Consider the following 18,877-nt stretch of genomic DNA (forward strand, 5'->3'; position numbering starts at 1 on the left):
CCCCAAAAATCCCCCTATTTTATGCAGTCTTTTATACTATTTAAATCGCTGAAACCCGATAGGAGATATGTTTTTATAATAGCATCATCTCTTAACCCATTCAACGCTAATCAGGACACGTTTTCGTTTTGCCTCTACGAAGCATTTTCGCTACATACCGGGAAATCCATGTTATCGGCTACGACGTAGCGCTACGACCGTAGCGGTAAATGTGTTAAAGGGATCAAAAGGGGGTGGAATTTACAATGAATGAAGAAGGGCACAAATAGTCGTTTATAAATTGTTAGTTTCCCTGTGGTTAACCCGCTGTCATTTAAACTAGGAAGTTTATATGTGACGTTTTCAACCAAAAGGTACCACATTGTCGCTTGTTGATAAGATTGATTTCTAATTGAAGCTATATGGAAATAGCGCCTTACTGACAAGCGACAATAAGTACCCTTACTCAATGTTTGCGAAAAAGCAGCTTTAATCAAGTTTGAGACTGACTGTTCGTTCAATATCAGGTTACCTGAAATAGCTAAAAGCTCGTGGGACGTCGAGATGCAGTCGAGATTCATATATGAATAAGTAAAGTTTAGTTTAGTTTCCTAAACACTATAGACTATAGAGAAGAGTTTCCTATAGAATAGAATAGAATAGTTTTTATTCGTAAACACACAAACAATAAAACATACATTAAAAGAACATAGTGAAAATAAAGTGTCACGAAATGGCCCCATCTCAGCATGCTGCTGGCGACTTCCAGCGCTGATCTTCCGATGAGACCATACACTATACACTATAGAGAAATTAAATTGTTTGTCATGAAATCAAATTTATGGATACAAAAAAAAATTCAAACAGGCAGGTATTGTTTACATAAAAATAATAATTATATATTATGCATAATTTATATTAATTAGTAAATGGAAAGAATGAGTGAAAGAAGGCTAACAAAGAGAGTGTATAAGGGAGAGGTAGAAACGGGAGTTTGAAGGGGCAGACCTCGGCGGACTTTCTCTGATCAGATCGGGGAAATCCTGAAGAAAGGCCAGGTCAAGAGCACCCTAAACCGGCGAGCGTGTATGAGGAATGTTATGAAAGTGAAGGAAGCGAAAGAGGTATGTCAGGATCGTAGCAAGTGGAAATCCGTGGTCTCTGCCCACCCCTCCGGGAAATAGGCGTGATTATATGTATGTAATTAGTAAATATTGGAGAATCTTACACAAATCAACGTAGTCCCACAGTAAGCTCAATAAGGCTTGTGTTGTGGGTTGTGGGTATAGTATGAATCTTCTCAAATTATTGTTACGCCTAAGACCCTAGTCTGTTAAACAAAAGCCATTGTTTCTTTTGTGCGAGCGGTCGGCTATTGTGTCTGAGCGTGGCATGCGCTAAGACACAATGGCCGACCGCTCTCACAAAATAAACAATGGCTTTTGTTTACCAGATTAGGGTCTTAGGCGTAGCAATCATTTGAGAAGATTCATACTATACTAGACAGAGTGGATGGTTTTATTAGGGTTCCGTACCCAAAGGATAAAAACGGGACCCTATTATTAAGACTTTAATTAATTATGAATTAAGACTCCGCTGTCTGTCTGGCTAGCTGACCGTGATAGCTAGATAGTCGAAATTTTCACAGATGATGTAGGTTGCCGCTATAACAACAAATACTAAAAACAGAATAAAATAAATATTTAAGTCCCATACAACAAACGTGATTTATTTGCCGTGTTTTTGCGTTTGCGGAACCCTTCGTGCGCAACCGACTCGCACTTGGCCGGGTTTTTTTCAATATAGAGGATATATTTGTAATTTAGTAATATTTTCTCATGTTTTGTTTTCGTTCACAGCGATGGTCGCAGGTGGTCGGTGGCGTCGCTTCCGTCCTCGGGCTACGGGACCACTCCGGGCAGCTCCAGTTTATCTGTAAGTACTACAACACGCACGCACACGCCACGCATGGTGTTACGTGTCTCATGAGGATTCATAGGTTACAACGCGCCGCACGCACACGTATGTGGCGTAAACACCCTTATGAGGTTTCATACGTTACAAATTCGATGCTGTTATGCGTCTTAGCGGGATGAGTAGTCATACGAAATTAGAAATTGTGGAATAACCGAGCTACCGGTAGAATATAATTAATATAAATTATAGGCTTACGGGATTTAACATATGTCGATGATATTTGAATCCGGTTACACCTGTCAGATGCGTTGGAGATGAAAATGAATAAAGTTTATTGCGATTACACGCAGAATGACATATATGTATACATATGGTTATATGACTATGTTTTAAATAGGTAATACATTCAAGGTATTAAATATCGACACGGGTAAAGTGCCAAAAAATATGTATACACGACCTTATGAGGGCTATCGTTTTTTTGCTCACCAGTTGGCGCCTCTGTTGATGGTGGTCCAAAAGACTAAAGAACAGCTGTCAGTCATTGAAGTGACAAGTGACATTTGACATTTCAAACTATTGAAAAGACTACCATCTACACTAGCGCCCCTAGCGGCGAATTCATACGCGTTAGCCCTCATTCCCATAGATTTATACATATTTTTGCCACTTTGTCCGTGTCGATATTTAATGCCTTGACTGTACATATGGAACCAAATAAAATTAAGTTTTTGGCATAATAAAATATATCATAACTTCGCTTCAGATTTAACACTGTATTCGTGCTTTAAGCGACTTCCTAAATTCTCTCAGTTCTACGTAAATTTAAGATGCACTGAAATTATGACACACGGTACATTATCTCATACTGACTCAGTGGGCGTGTGTGTTAGCATGTCTTTAGGACACTAATCATGTGTTAGACTGAATCACTTCCTGAGAATCATGACTTTAACAAATGAAAAGTCACTCAGACAAAAAACAGTCTTAAGTTTACTGCACTAAGGTTCATATTTGATTTGTCAAATTGTATTTTTTTATATTCCTTCGCGGAAATTACGGTAACCTTTACTTTTTGTACCATCTCCCTTATTTGGCGTGTAACGTAGAAATCTTAGAACTATGTCGCTTTCATTCGTTTGAATCATTATTCATTAGTAATGAAATCGCGATCGTTTCTTAAAGCGACAAGGTTTTATCGTAAGGCGTGACTGTATTGTTAGTAAGTAATGGCTTTTTTATCTGCATTTAATGAAGTTACGAAGAAAATTAAGTATTACATGTTCTGATTAATGGTACTTGGAAACGTTGATGTAATTGAGTGCCAAATTTGATAATAGCATTTGCATCTAGTGATGGGCGAGCGGAAAGTTTCCGTAATGGGAAACTTTCGGTAATGTAATTTACTGGGAATATTTCCGTAATATTCTCCTGACGTGAAAAATAGGGAAATTTACATTTTTTGATGAATATATTGCACTTTTCTTAGTGAGTAGAGCTGTCAAAAGAGACACTTAGTAATATTACAAATGGAAAATATATTACATATAAAAGGGTTTCAAAGTTAGGGATATTTTTCAGTAAATTTCCGTTAATTCTCTATGTTATCGAGAATATTCTCGTGAAATTTAATAGAGAAATTAACGGACCTAAATTTGTGCCTCATCATTTAATAGCGACCTAATTTTATGGTCATGAAATTTTCTTTGTTGACATTGTAACTTGTATAAATTTTCTTGAACAATATAATAAATAACGAATCCCTAAGTAAGTATCTTAGTATGTATACTCCGCAACAATTGCGTATTCAGACGCTCTATAGTTATATTTGAGCTGATATAAAAAAAAAACCCCGTGGGTAAAATTAATTAGTTTACGTTACATATCCATCTTTGGGTCACAAACTTACAAATGTGTACCAAATTTCAACTTAATTGGTCCAGTAGTTTCGGAGAAAATAGGCTGTGACAGACAGACAGATAGACGCACGAGTGATCCTATAAGGGTTCCGTTTTTTCCTTTTGAGGTACGGAACCCTAAAAACAGTCAATTATTCAAGGAAGGTCGTGAATTCAAACCTCGGTGAAATAATTCTGGTAATCTGGTTATCTAGTTAGGGTTGTGACCAGTACTTGGGACGTTGTTGAATTAAGGATTATCTTATCTTATCTTATCTTATCATGACTGTGTCTGTAGGGAGCCAACTGCAACAATCCCTCACTCTTCTCTCCTCTTCTTTTTCTTTGCTCCATCCCACTTTAGGTGGGGTCGGCTCTCCTAATTTTTCGACGCCCAGACTGCCTGTCTTGGGTTGTCGGGTCGGGTAAATTCAATTTATTAGTCAATTTGGTCATGCTTGTCCACCATGTCAGCAAAGGGAATCCGCGGCCTCTCTTACGTTCCGGGAGGCATAGGTCTCTACGCATTACGTGGCCCAACCGTGGTCAAACAATCCCTCACATCATAGGAAAATGTCCTAAAAGGCGTTTGTTAGCACTCACATCGGAAGCAAGGGATTGGCTACTCAATTTATATATAAAATTGTAAATATTTTCGTTCTGTGTATAACTATATAAATTTTTATTAGCCTGTTAGTGTGTCCCACTGCTGGGCAAAGGCCTCCCCTCTTTCCCGCCACTTGGCTCTATCCAAAGCACATTCCCGCCACTCCACACAGAATGTATCGAGGTCGTCCCGCCATCTCCGTTTGGGTCTGCCTTTGCCCCGAGATCCATCCTGTGGGATCCAGTCCGTGGCTAATTTGGCCCAGCGTTCTGGGTGCAAATGTAAATTGTAAATTAAAATATTTATTCAGGAATAAAAGCCATACGACATAATAATGAAAACATGATGCATGGGACAGCCGTCAGCCGAACCTTAGTAAATAATCATTCGTCATGGGAGCGGTTTTAGGTCATCCACCGCAGGCGGGGCGGCGCACCCTAATTTATGCTTTGTTAGCAGTTTGCTGTACCGTTTGTTATGCTGGCGAATTTGCTTAATCATAGACGATAAGTTGCGAATAAAAGTTTTTGACAAAAATTTCATTTCTGATACAAGCTTTTATCGCTGACTGTACTTTTCTTTCAAGAGGCAACTAATACTCAATCGAGATAACCCCAAACACGATTAGATTGCGTTGTTTTATCACAGAGTTCCTATGGTCACCTCCTGTATCAGATCTGCTCGATGGAACCATAATATTTCATTGTCACCCAACTTAACTGCATTATATTTCATTGTCGCCCAACTTAACTACATTATATTTCATTGTCACCCAACTTAACTACATAATATTTCATTGTCACCCAACTTAACTACATAATATTTCATTGTCACCCAACTTAAGTCTACATAATATTTCATTGTCACCCAACTTAAGTATGTGAAGTTTCAGCTTTCAGCTCAATCGAATAATGGGAAGTGGGTATAATTTAACTTGCAAGATTTGACTCGAACATACAGTCAAGGGCATAAATATATATACATTCCCAAAGTTTCAAAAATATGTGTACGCTCTTACACCTTAGACAATAAAGTTGTGTTCACATATTTTTGAGCCATTTGTCTGGATCGATATTTTTGCCTTCGATTGCAAGTTAGATAAATTTTATGTTAATTTAATTTAATTTAATTTAGTAAGGTCAGCTTTCAGCTGGTATGCTGATGATAAAAATATTCGCTCAAATTGATTGTATTTTACCAAGATATAAACAACTTAGCAGTGTAAGTAACATGTAGGCGGTTTGGTTGTTTGCCACCCACGTGACAAAGTAGTTGAAGATAAATTTGAACCCAGTTCTTGTTCTTCCTACGGATTAATTCTAAGAAACGACAGTACCTTGCCTGTTTTGGTAATGACCTAATGACCAAGGTTCGGAACCGGTTTTCTTCAAAACCCCGAAATAGCTCAATATTTTTAATTATTTTATGCTCTTTAAGTAGGACTGAATCAGGTAACAATAACAAATCGTATTATTAGACTGTCCCATTAAAAATAAAATAATAAACCAAAGAACGAAATGGAACGTAATAATACCGGTATTTTTTGTATGAAGAAAAAACCGGTTCCGAGCCTTGCAGCCACAAGATCTTCAATCTGGACGTTTTTGCGGAATCTGAAACTGCCATATGATACTCGTAGGTTAAAAAAACACTCGTATGCATGTTTCTTTTTCAAAACCAACATTTAATCCCCTTGTTCTTAAATTTTTAAACCGGAATGCAAGCAACCGGAAAATATATTCGAAAACTCGCATTCCCGCAAAAATGCACTAAATTAAATCAAAAATAACATCGCATACCCGATGCGCCTGTTGGCACCGCTTACCATACAATTTACATACAAATCTCATCCCTATTGTTGCGTTATAAAGTAGGTATTTCAATGCACTTTTGGCACTGCTTATTATCCAACTTGCATTCAAAAATAAACTTTACCGTTTCAGTACAAAGCAGGTATTTAAATGCACTCTTTAGCAAAGGTAATTATGCATTTTGCATTAGAAACTGTGCCTTGTTTGTATGATAATAAAGTAGGTATTAGAATGTGTGTGGTGTTATCAATTGTTTTGATTGCGATCCAAGAGTGGAAGCGATAAGTGATAATAGTCACTTGCTGAAAGCACTTGGGAATATGCTGAGTTGTTATGTCTACATAACATACTTAATAGTTAACATAATATATAAAAACTACTCTTTACTCGATAAAAGAAAACGGTATACAGTTGTAGTGCATAATTATTTTCCATCGTATTTTCACGGAAACGTACGAACGTTTCTTCTTATTTCAGTTAGTCTCAGCACAAAAAGTATTGAGGTTAACTGAAGTAGCATGACAAATACGAACATTTGCGAGAAATCTGGTCCATCTGGTACAAATCATAAACTTAAAAGTCATCATTGGCCACAGCATCTTTACAGATGATAGTTGCAGCGACTAGAGGTATTTGAGGAGATGTCTACAGTCTACATCGACTGCGGTGACTGTAAAGACCAATGGCTGATCGGCATTTCTTGCCGCACCGATCACAGATGTGTCTTTGACTCCTGGGGTGGTCCAGCAGCTCTGCGAATTCGTTTCTGGTTAAGGCGGTCCAACCAGAGCTCGTCGTGCTTTGCCATGCCTTCCCGCAGGTTACGACGCCACTCGGGTCTCATCTCCGCGCGTTCCTCCCAACGGTTAGTTGGAATGCTGAAGCCATTCATGTCGCGCTTACATAAATCCTTGAAGCGGAGAACGGGGCGACCAACCAGTCTCTTAGCTTCGGCAATCTGTCCGAGCATGACTTCACGTGGCAATCTGTCAGGGTCCATTCTATGAACGTGTCCCAGCCAACGGAGTCGTCTCTGTTTCAGCATAGCCGTAAAAACTAAAACTAAACTTAAAAGTAGAGGCAACACAATCGGGGGTCTTAGGAGTCATCCAGTAATTACGTCACATGTTTAGGATGGGGAGGGGGTCAAGAAAATGTGACATATTGTGACAAGAGGGAGGGGGAAGTCACAAATTTTGTAACGTCCCTTTAACTTCATCTGTATCAGATTTTTTTAAATTCGCTTTACAGTAATAACTAAGTTTTTGGAATGATAAACGTTTTTGTAGTTTTTGTTTAATGTTTGTGTTCTGTTTAATGTTTGTAATATGTATTATGTACTTATGAGTCACAGATACTCGAAATAAATGAATTTTATTTTTATTTTTTATTTAATTTAATTATTTAATTTTACTCGTATTCATTTTATTTTTATTCCTAATCGGACTCGTATTATATTATTTCTAATATCGCTTTTATTAAAAATCTACCCCTTTTATCATAGCTATCACTTCTAGACAACCTACTACATTGCTTTATTATCTAATATTCTAATTTGGTTCACGAATTGTCAATTATACTTTTATAACAAGTTAATTATTTAGCGGTGTGCTAACAGCTAAAGTGTTTTACTAATAGGTCCAAAAATATCTCGACACTCTGCTGTCATAACAATGTTGTGAACAAAACATTTTAACCTGAATACTTTTCTTGTGTATTGCAACACAAAAGAGAGAAATAGCGCATTTAAAAAGAGAAGGAATGTTGAAACAGAGAACTGTTTACGTTTCTCTATTAATCTTCTGGTGCTTTATCTCATGCGTGGTGTAAAATAAGATTGTGGAGTACCATAAATTGTACGAAGGGTCTTTGGTTTGATTTAAAAATGTTTTAGGCCCACTTGCACCATTCCACTAACCCGGGGTTAACAGGTTAAACCTGGAGTTACCATGGTTACCAGTACAATTTGATATTGGGTTACCGCTTAACCCCGGGTTAGTGGGATAGTGCAAGTGGCCCTTAATGTTGCAATAGGCTTCTTAGCTTCTAGGTGAGTCGATGATGTCAGCATATATACAGGTAATTGTAATTAATTTATCATAAATAAATCAAACACGTCCACTTCCATAGAAACAGATATAGATTACGAATTGCAATTCCCACTCATGATGTCACCACAATGCACTTCATTTATTATTAGGTAATGTAGGTCTGAGTATTGTGACAATCTGCGGATGCGGGTATTATTTTAGTTTTTTGTAGATGACTGAATCTTGTAAACATTTTGTCAAAAGTTTAGTAAAAGAGCGGGACTCGACTCGCAACCCTGGCTTCACCGAATTCGATTCTCTTAACCAGTAGACCTGCCGGACGCATCGTCATGGCCATCTTATCTTTAAATCACTCTTATTTTTTACAATGCCTTCGAATAGACATTATCTGTATAACAAGTACCTATCAAACTCCGTAAGGGTGTCCGCTAGCTGGCGCGGGTACACGGAGCGTGCGGGTGCCATTGCCATTGTTAGGTAAAATCCGCCGCACGTAACGATAACGATTGCATCTAGGCACTATTATATTCTATATTAACTTTATTGTTTTTAGCGTATCGTGGCGAAACATAGGTACTAATTTTTTAACGTGGCAGTAAATATAAATTGGCATATTAGTCGGTTAAAGCGATACAGTGCCTTTTATGGGGCCATAACGGCTATAACTGCGACGCTTGAGGTTATGGTTATTGGACTGGGAGATTATGAAATTGTATGTAGTTTGCCGGCTTTTCTCGTAAGGACAAGTAATAGGCTATTATTAAGATTGCGGATTTTGTAAATTGCGTTTGAATTTTGAATATAATGAAGAAAAGCCATGAAAACATATATGAAATGGTTATAAATAATGTATTTATAGGATAATTAATCGCAATATTTGCAACAATACGAAGACAATGAACAACGAAGTAAACATGAAGGTTGAATACATATACCTACATGGAGAACTTAGTTATAAGATTTAGTAGCAAATTCTAGCAAATAAAGATATTTTAATATGTGTTTTTTTAATTACCATTTTTATAGTGCGCCGTTATGGCTTTAAAAGTAATATAATATAACACTTTAAACTCTCGCGTTTTGTACACATAATTAATGTCATTACCGGGTCTAACGCTTTTTTTTTTTTTTTTTTTTTTTTTTTTTTTTTTTTTTTTTTTTTAATTCAACAGATTACACAGTATGACAGTTAAAACCAATTCACTGTGGAATTTATATTATACAATTATGTAATCAATTATATATAAAGTGTATACAATTATATAACCAATTATATAACACAGACATTTAAAAATATAAATCTAATATATAACAGACGACTCACGTTTATCCATCGCCTCACAGAACTTCATACACTCTACAGACAATAGACCAGTCACTTGCAAAAACATCACATTCCGGTGCTGATGCGAGGAGCGCGTTAAGCAGTTGAAGAGCGCGAACTATGGGAGACTTACTATAGGACACTGTGCGTGTTCTTGGTATTACCTTATTATATTACCTTGTTTCCGATTCCGACGTTTCTGCTAGGTTGCACTAGCTGTGGTCACGGAAGACTGACGTCCCAGCAAAATATCAATTGAGCAACAACACTAAACTACCCGACATTAGTTTATATAAATGTTCGGGGTAGACAAATAAAATTTATCTACCCGTTTCTGTTTAATGTTTATTGTCCACGGCACGACACGCAACACTAACAATATCCGCACACTATCCCTTGGTTTCAACATCTGAATCACTGGTCCTCAAGTTGACGATAATTTGTACCCGTCTTCCCTGTCGAAATTTTTCGGGTGTTTTTTAATTTCGATAGCTTTTCATACGATCCGAGGATAATAGTGACTCTCGGTGGAGAGGACTTTGGGTTTGTGTAGCTAAATCCAATGATTAGTCTCAGTTGTCAGGAAACAAGGTAAAAAAAAAACGCGTTAGACCCGGTAATGACATTAATTATCTAAAAGTAATGTTGTGACCGATATTTTTTGCTTACTTCTCGTGCAAGATATGATTGCAGGTTACTGTACAAGATAATATCATCTATTTTCAATCCCATTTAATTCAAAGACACGAATAATTTATCTTGTATCTAAAATGTAATAAACGCGACCTTGATTTATTACGTTTCTTTGGACAAAAAACCATTTGCGGGAAAGAAACTATTAAAACGAATTTGATACGCCAAAACGATTTGCTTATAACTAGTAAGTAGGTGCTGAGATGTAAGTTTTTGATATAGTCTCGGGCTGTTTTTGTCATATTTTATTCGATAATATTTTCATTTATTAAAAATAATCAGAATTCGGCGCTTGATCATTTCGATTCAAATTACGGCAAAATTGATAAATTAGCATGATTTAAAGTGTTTTTTTTAAACATTGACTACTTAGAATTTGATTTAAAGTGTTTTTTTTAAACATTGACTGCTTTCAACAGCACAACAGATATGCTTTTCAGTCATATATTTTACAAAATTATCTCGAACTTGACTAAATTAAAGCAACATTCACTGTTATATTTCCGACTTGAACCGATTGGCAAAAGTCGACAAAATATCATAATGGTTTTTCAATTAAGTCCACTTTACTCATTCAATATAGGTATATTGAATGAGTAAAGTGGACTTAATCACGACTCTTGGTTCATTTGTATATTTTGTATTTATGTATTTTGTATATTGTTAAAAATAACTGTCTGGTCTGGTTCGAAATAATTTAAAATGGAACGTTTAGCGAAGGCTTATTGTGAGATATACGGGGTTTTTTTCAACACTTAGACAACACTTAGATTTTTACTATGCGACCTACCTCGAATTTCCAAATGATTTTAGCTCTCCTATAGATAACATTACGAGGTTGATCCTATAGTAAATATTGCTCAGTATATGGCATAGGTCATACTGACCAATATTTACTATGGGATGGGATGAATATATAGATATTCACCCGAAATATTTGACTGATGGCTATGTAAGAAGTCTCATCTTATAAGGTAAAATATGGTCTTCTAAATTATTATTACAAGTCCTCGATATATTTACATGTATATTGAGATCAATAAGCCATAACTAAACATTCAAACACCTCAAGCAATTATACCAGCATGTTGGCAGTCCAAATGTCTCCCCAAATATATCGACGCGGAATCGGCCAAATCCGATAGAAAGAACCTTTGTTACTATGCAATAAGAGCGAAAAAGACGTCAACGCGTCGGATAACGACTTTTTAGCTCTTATTGCGCAGACATAAAGGTTTTTTCACATCACCAATTCGAAAAAGGGCTATTTCTTCCCTGCTAGGAGGGATCAAAGTGGCACTTTTCTTCCCTGCTAGGAGGGATCAAAGTAACACTTTTCTGTTCTAGGACACTATTTTTACATTTTTTTGCGCATTATTTTTTTAGCTTAAATAATATTTTTAAATATTATAATTACCTCTTAGGTGATGTGAAAAGTAATATGTGTCACATGGTAGCAAAATTATTTCCATCTTGGGCGTGACACACTTGAATCCCTCACTACGCTCAGGATTCTATTATAGAATCCTTCGCTTCGTTTAGGATTCAATTGTACGCCATCGCCGTAAATATATCATTTTGCTCCCTTGTGACACAATCTACTATTTCTACCGGCTTATCCGAATCCGCGTCGATATATGTAGGGAGACCTAAGCCTCTTCCTATTTTCTATTCATGTGTATGTTTGTCTGTTACAGTCACAATGCTCATCTCAAGAACGGCTTCTCGCGGTTGCTGTGTGCGAGCCGCCGCGAGCGCCCTGTCCACACTGCCATCAACACCAAAATTCACTCAAGTAAGGACCTTATGACTTGGCATAAGGAGCACATTTCATTTAATCGTGTAATGTTTTCTACCCTCAAATGGCTAAATATTCCATCTCGTTTTATGTTCTTTACTACGGCCATAGAGTAACTTATACTAGAGCGGTACTGTCATAGTAAATTTTGTAACCCCGGTAAATTCACTGCCATCTGTCGACACACTTTAAAACTAAAATTGAAGATTTATAAAAATACGATAAAATGTATTTAAATATAGATAAATGTTTTTTTTTATTTGCATTAATTATTTTGATGATTTTGACCCATGTTCTTTCACTGATATGCGTTAAAATTGTTAAATAACAAACGAAACCGTCAACGCCATCTATACGACTGTAGGCCAAAACTAGTAGCGCCCTCTGAACGAAAATCAAATTTTCTTGATTTTCGAGGCACGTTTTTTCCTTAGACTGTATTCATCTATTACGGAGTTATATCAATCTTTGCTACGGCGAAGTAATAGCGTATATTACAAAACTAAATTACTATTGATTAATCATATCATTCCGATATATTACTATTAACAAAATAACACAATTATAGCAGCTTCGTTGTTACGTTGAGTAAGTAATATAACGTAGTAAAAATTCTGTAAGTTTTGGCATTTCGAGTTAAATTAAAATTGACTTGAAGAATTTTCTTGCCCAATAAAATACCTAATCGTGGTTTGTTTACATTCTTTTAAATACCTAAAGATACATACTATAAGTGGGCCTAAGGCAATTTACAGTTTACACCCTGTTATTAGGGTGTGAGAGCGCTGCAACATCTCACGCGCAAGTTAGATTATTACCCTTCTAATAAATACAATTTGTATAAGACGGATAGTAAGATCTCGTGTTAAGGCGGTTCCCTGAGCCAGAAGGCGAAAAATCTCCTTATATGATCATGTCTCTAAGAGGCGTTGATATTTGTAGACGTGGAAAAAATATATGTAGTTCTCGATTATATTATCTTTAAACATAGCTTTCAATACACGAATTATGACACTTCGCTCGATACAATTAATTCCCAAAGTAACTTCTAACTCGGACTTTTAATCAAACTTTACTTGGTTATTTAATATGTGATACTATAAACAAAAAAAGAAGAACTAACTTAAAGTGTAATTTCATAGCTTTCGAATTTCGATATTGTAAGGTAACGTTTTTAAAATAAATAAAAATCGACAAAATTCGATCAAAATTGACACTTGGCGCGCATGATCTTTCCCGTTCTTTCTTGCGAAATGTGACAGTGACAGCGGCAAACCGATGGAACGGCCTTAAGCCTACTGACATCCCTACTAATGATATCCATTTCGTCCCACAGCAGTTCGCAAGGCAGCGGTATGAACAACTGGGCATCATTATCAGACAGCGGTGGCGCATACACGGGTGCGCGCGCGCCGTCCCCTCAGAGCCCAAAGCGTCGCGTAAGAAGCCGGAGTCTAAGGTACAACAAAATTACACAAAAAAGGTCACCTAAGCAATAAAAAAATAAATAAACTTTTCGTTGATTTGATTATAAATTCTGGTTTGGACTACACATGCATCATATTCTGGGGAAATAGCTACAAACAAAATATTAATAGAGCTCTGGTCGTACAAAAAAGAGCGATCCGAACCATTCTGCGCCTTCCACAGTGGATATCCTGCCGTGATCTCTTTGTGAAGTTGGGAATCTTGACAGTTCCTTCATTATACGTTCTCGTTTTGTTGACTTCCCTTGTCAAAAATATATCAAAGTACGAGTCTTCTACAGAACAGGAGTTGCGCCTTCAAACGCGTACTAAAAACATTAGGCCAACTTTCTACCCTAGACAACAAGCTGCAAGGCATAGTGTGAAATACCAGGCTGTCAGAATCTTTAACAAGCTGCCTGTAGAACTAAAAGTCATCACGGACTATGAACATTTTAGGAAAAAATTAAAAATATTTTTATTGAGGGGGTGCTTCTACAGTATTGACGAGATCTTTGCGGATTTCCCACATTGAGCGATTGTTTGTATTGTCTTAACTGTATTAGTGTTTTTATTTTTTATTTTTATAATTAAATTTTATTTTATTTTTATTAATAGGTATATGCACGTTGACTTGTTAAATTGTAGATGCATAGTTTAAACTTATATTTAATTTAAGGCTGCATATATTGTAAATTTTATATTGTAAGGATTTCAAACACAATGCTTGTATTGTTTCTGAATAAACTAAATCTAAATCTAAATCATGTTTGTCTGTCAATGTAAAATATTTGTACTTCTTTTCCAGTTCTCCATCCCGCTCCCCCGGCGGCGCGGCGAGCGGGGGCGAGGGCGCAAAAGATGACGCCGTCTCCGCCATGTCGTCTCTATTCGCAGCTCGCTTCCCCGCCGCACAACGGGCTATGGACGACAAGTGAGTGATGCCTGATGAGAGTGACAAGGATAGCACCTTGTGTTTGCAGTTCTTTATGCTTCTCTCCCGCAAAAGATGGCACAATCTCTGTCGTTTATCGGGACAAAATTATAAGAAATATCTTTATGTTCTACGTTTGTGCGTGGCTACCATTCCTTGATCCGACGGAGCGGTAGCTGACGTTCACGAGGTTGTATGATCTTCCTAAATTGCTTGGCAAGTGATCATACTGGAAGATCTTGAGAAAGCTTTTCAGGGCTCGCAGTTTACTTCTGGTCATTAAAATAGATAATAATGAATAATCACCGTTTCAGATTAAGATCACTGATTGAAGAGTTGACAGAATTAGATAAGAAACCGGACCGGCCGCCGATAGAGAGATTCGTTGCAAGACAGGTAAAAAAATTTAAATTACTAAATAGTGTAAAATAAGCGACATAGGCTTATTGAAAAGAATTGTCTTGTCGGTGATGACACATAGATCCGACATTATTCTTATTCTTACTTTTGAACCTTATGCACACATCGTGTTCGGCCTCCGCCATAGGTTTACCGCCATAACTTTAGTTTTGTTTAATTTTATTGTGTTTTTCTCTTGGTTGATCTGAAAACCAGCGCCATGGCTAAGGATTTCAGTCATCATCCATTTTGGTATCGTGTTAGAATAAGATGTATTATTGATAAGGTTTCTTATTTAGCGCCATATAACCAAAAATATCTATGTAAATAAAATATTGTGCAGGTATTGGAGATGGCTAGGGACTGCCTACACAAATCGGAATCGAAGCAGGTTACCAGCAGCTATTTCTACGACATGGCCGACAGTTTAGACAGATTGCTCGCTGAGGTAAGCACAAAAAAATAACATGAAATTATGCGACTTGCGTGCTGTGCAAGTAACTTGCGTAAGTAAAGAGGCTTGTACGGGTTGTACATCTTGTAAAATAACGCACACACTAGGGTGAGTCAACTGCGCAAGTTACTTGCGCTCTACTTTTGCAAGTGTTGACATTCACAAGCGCGACAGGAGCAAGTAAGTTATGCATATTGTTTACGCAAGTCACTTGCGCTCGAGCTTAAGTATACTCCTAGTGCAGATTTACTTCATACCTCGTGCAAGCGTACAAAAAACCATTGATTTTATATCCTGTTTGGTATCTAATTTCGCTATTCTATTGGGCATTGGGTAAAATAGCATTTTTTAATTGTCTTAGCTATGTGTAAAATATTAAATTGCTTCATAATTAGCGTCAACTGACTGGTAAGTAACTTGTGCGAGTTGAGATATTTATGCTCCTTATTTTCAGACTCGAGAAAAATCAGCCGAAGCTGGCGCCCAAGTAGCACCTCTAGTCACTCGGCTCATCTTAGCGATGGCTCGCCCCGCCCGCCTCCTGGAGTGTCTCGAGTTCGATCCCGAGCGGTTCTACAGGCTACTAGAGGCGGCAGAGGGACACGCTAAACACATGCAGGTATGTGTTACAGAATTCAAAACCTTTCGGTGTGACACGGGAGTCCCGTTCCGTCGGAATGTTTTTTTTTTCGGATTTTCTCTTATTTTTGTACGAGCATCGAAATTTTGCTCTTTCAAAAGTAATGTTTCCTTTATTTTGAGGTATTATAAATAGTTATTTGTGCAACAAGAGAGGAAAGTTGGTTTTTCTTGCGAGTGTTTATTTTGAGTCCCGAGAAAGCGAAAGACTCTATAATTGAATCACGAGCGAAGCGAGTGATTCTAAGGTAGAATCTTGAGCGTAGCGAGGGACTCAAAAACACGAGATGTAAAATAACTTTGCTCTCGTGTTGCACACATAATATTTCACCTCAGTAGTGAGAACATATTAAAGGTTAAAATGTATTTCGAATTACACCGAATAAACAGAAAAAAAAGTATTATAATATGTACGATACGATAAGATACGATACGATACGATACCATACGAGACGATACGAGACGAGACGAGACTGGACCGGATGGCCTTCACTAAATTAAAAAGCTACATTGTTTTACTCCCTGGAGTGAGGAAAGTCGCACTTTCCTCACTCCCGGGAGTGACGAAAGTAGGCTTGTTCGAGCTGCTGAGGTGAAAATGTATTTTGTTTCTAAGTGTCAATATCAAGTTATTGATTCCTATTTAGGCTACACAATGGCACATACACGGCGGTATCTCTATACTCAATTCGTATTTAACTGAACTTATTATTATGGAATAATATTAACATCAATAAATTGTTCTGATAATTAGCTTAAGACATATTATTCACCATTGATAAGTGCATGTTGCTAGGCCTACACGAGTAAGGTACCTATATTTGAAGTAGAACAATCTGTTCGTCAGGGCATGACGTCAGACATCCCGAAGTACATAATCCAGAAGCTGGGTCTGTCCCGGGACCCGCTGGCCGAGCTGCACGCGCCGCCGCCGCCGCCGCAGCCGCCGCAGAACGCCTCGCCTTCCAAGTGAGCCATCGCCAGTATCCTTCTGTTAAACTAGTCTTTTGTTCTGTTGTATTTGTTTTATCTCTTTTGTTACTTCTAAATTTAAACGAATGAAAGGCAAAATAGTACATTTTACAACTAGTGTGAAAAGACATTTCACACGTGTTGTAAACGACGTTTTTTAATACAATTGCGAAAAAAGAATAAATTAATATATCATTAGTAGAATCATAGCACCAAACCAAACCAAAACCAAAAGTACCTATACAGCCCTTGATACTTGAGCTGCCGCAGCCCGCGATACCTTCATACTCGTGCGCGCCCCGGCCGCGGCCGCCGCGGGCCCGGCGCGGGTTGCTCAACGACACCGAGGAGTAACGAGTGAGGCCCCAGTACCTGCTCAAGCTATACAGCCCTTGATACTTGAGCTGCCGCAGCCCGCGATACCTTCATACTCGTGCGCGCCCCGGCCGCGGCCGCCGCGGGCCCGGCGCGGGTTGCTCAACGACACCGAGGAGTAACGAGTGAGGCCCCAGTACCTGCTCAAGCTATACAGCCCTTGATACTTGAGCTGCCGCAGCCCGCGATACCTTCATACTCGTGCGCGCCCCGGCCGCGGCCGCCGCGGGCCCGGCGCGGGTTGCTCAACGACACCGAGGAGTAACGAGTGAGGCCCCAGTACCTGCTCAAGCTATACAGCCCTTGATACTTGTGCAGGATTGGGGCTTCGGCAGCAAACAAACAACCCTGTACACAGTAAATGTTATGTATTAATATAAATGTAAAAAATACAGGCGCTTGATGCGCGGACGCGACATGATGTCATGCCGGTCGTTCGTAGAGAGAGTGAGTGGGAGACGGCGGCCGCGCCGCTCCGGCGCCGCTGCCCGCCGCCCGCGCCCGCTGCCCGGAATCGTCCTCCGTCCTCACGCAGTGGTGGCGTGAACAATACTTGAGCTGCCGCAGCCCGCGATACCTTCATACTCGTGCGCGCCCCGGCCGCGGCCGCCGCGGGCCCGGCGCGGGTTGCTCAACGACACCGAGGAGTAACGAGTGAGGCCCCAGTACCTGCTCAAGCTATACAGCCCTTGATACTTGTGCAGGATTGGGGCTTCGGCAGCAAACAAACAACCCTGTACACAGTAAATGTTATGTATTAATATAAATGTAAAAAATACAGGCGCTTGATGCGCGGACGCGACATGATGTCATGCCGGTCGTTCGTAGAGAGAGTGAGTGGGAGACGGCGGCCGCGCCGCTCCGGCGCCGCTGCCCGCCGCCCGCGCCCGCTGCCCGGAATCGTCCTCCGTCCTCACGCAGTGGTGGCGTGAACAGGGTCCCCGCCTTGGAAGCCCTGGCTTGCAAGAGAACCATCCATTTCGCTGTCTCGGACTGGCAGGAGGCAGACTCGGTTTACTGCCCTCTTCACCATGCCTCTGGCAGTTTTAAAGTCCGCCACTCTGGTGATGCCATCCTGGCCTTTATACAGTTGGTGCACTCGTCCCAAGCGCCACCGCATCGGTGGAACGTTGTCATCTTTGATTACGACGAGATCACCTTCCTTTAGCTCGTTCCGCTTCTCCCTCCATTTGGTCCGCTGCTGTAGCTCGCTCAAGTACTCATCGTGGAAGCGGGTCCAAAAGTGTTGTCTCATCTGCTCTATTCTTTGATATCTGTTCGGACAATTTGTAGTAACAGGTGGCTCTGGTAAGGCGGTGAGTGGACGCCCTATCAGGAAGTGCCCTGGAGTCAGAGGAGACAGGTCTGAGGGATCTGACGTCAGAGGGGTTAACGGCCGGGAGTTCAAAATACTTTCAATTTGAGTGAATAGTGACGTAAGCCCTTCGAACGTCAAACTAGAATTACCAATTACACGTTTTAAAAGTGACTTTGCCGATTTTATGCCTGCTTCAAAGATACCTCCAAAGTGAGGCGAATATGCCGGACTAAAATGAAATT

The 18,877-nt window shown here is 39.1% G+C and overlaps 1 protein-coding gene and 1 long non-coding RNA gene across 2 annotated transcripts in view; one reads left to right on the forward strand and one right to left on the reverse strand.

Moving 5' to 3' along the window:
- The window catches only part of LOC134751553 (uncharacterized), a 238,986-nt gene that overhangs the window by 88,328 nt on the left and 131,781 nt on the right, over positions 1–18,877 (reverse strand). The gene's annotated exons all lie outside the window — the stretch shown is intronic.
- The window catches only part of LOC134751552 (microtubule-associated serine/threonine-protein kinase 3), a 108,486-nt gene that overhangs the window by 42,855 nt on the left and 46,754 nt on the right, over positions 1–18,877 (forward strand). The window contains exons 5-12 of the mRNA XM_063687009.1: positions 1,839–1,914; positions 11,978–12,075; positions 13,415–13,537; positions 14,353–14,478; positions 14,793–14,874; positions 15,221–15,325; positions 15,786–15,950; positions 16,818–16,939. Of these exons, the coding sequence (XP_063543079.1) occupies positions 1,839–1,914; positions 11,978–12,075; positions 13,415–13,537; positions 14,353–14,478; positions 14,793–14,874; positions 15,221–15,325; positions 15,786–15,950; positions 16,818–16,939 (897 nt within the window). The remainder of the gene's footprint in view (positions 1–1,838; positions 1,915–11,977; positions 12,076–13,414; positions 13,538–14,352; positions 14,479–14,792; positions 14,875–15,220; positions 15,326–15,785; positions 15,951–16,817; positions 16,940–18,877) is intronic.

This window comes from Cydia strobilella, chromosome 22 (assembly GCF_947568885.1).
Source record: "Cydia strobilella chromosome 22, ilCydStro3.1, whole genome shotgun sequence".
Lineage (NCBI taxonomy): Eukaryota > Metazoa > Arthropoda > Insecta > Lepidoptera > Tortricidae > Cydia > Cydia strobilella.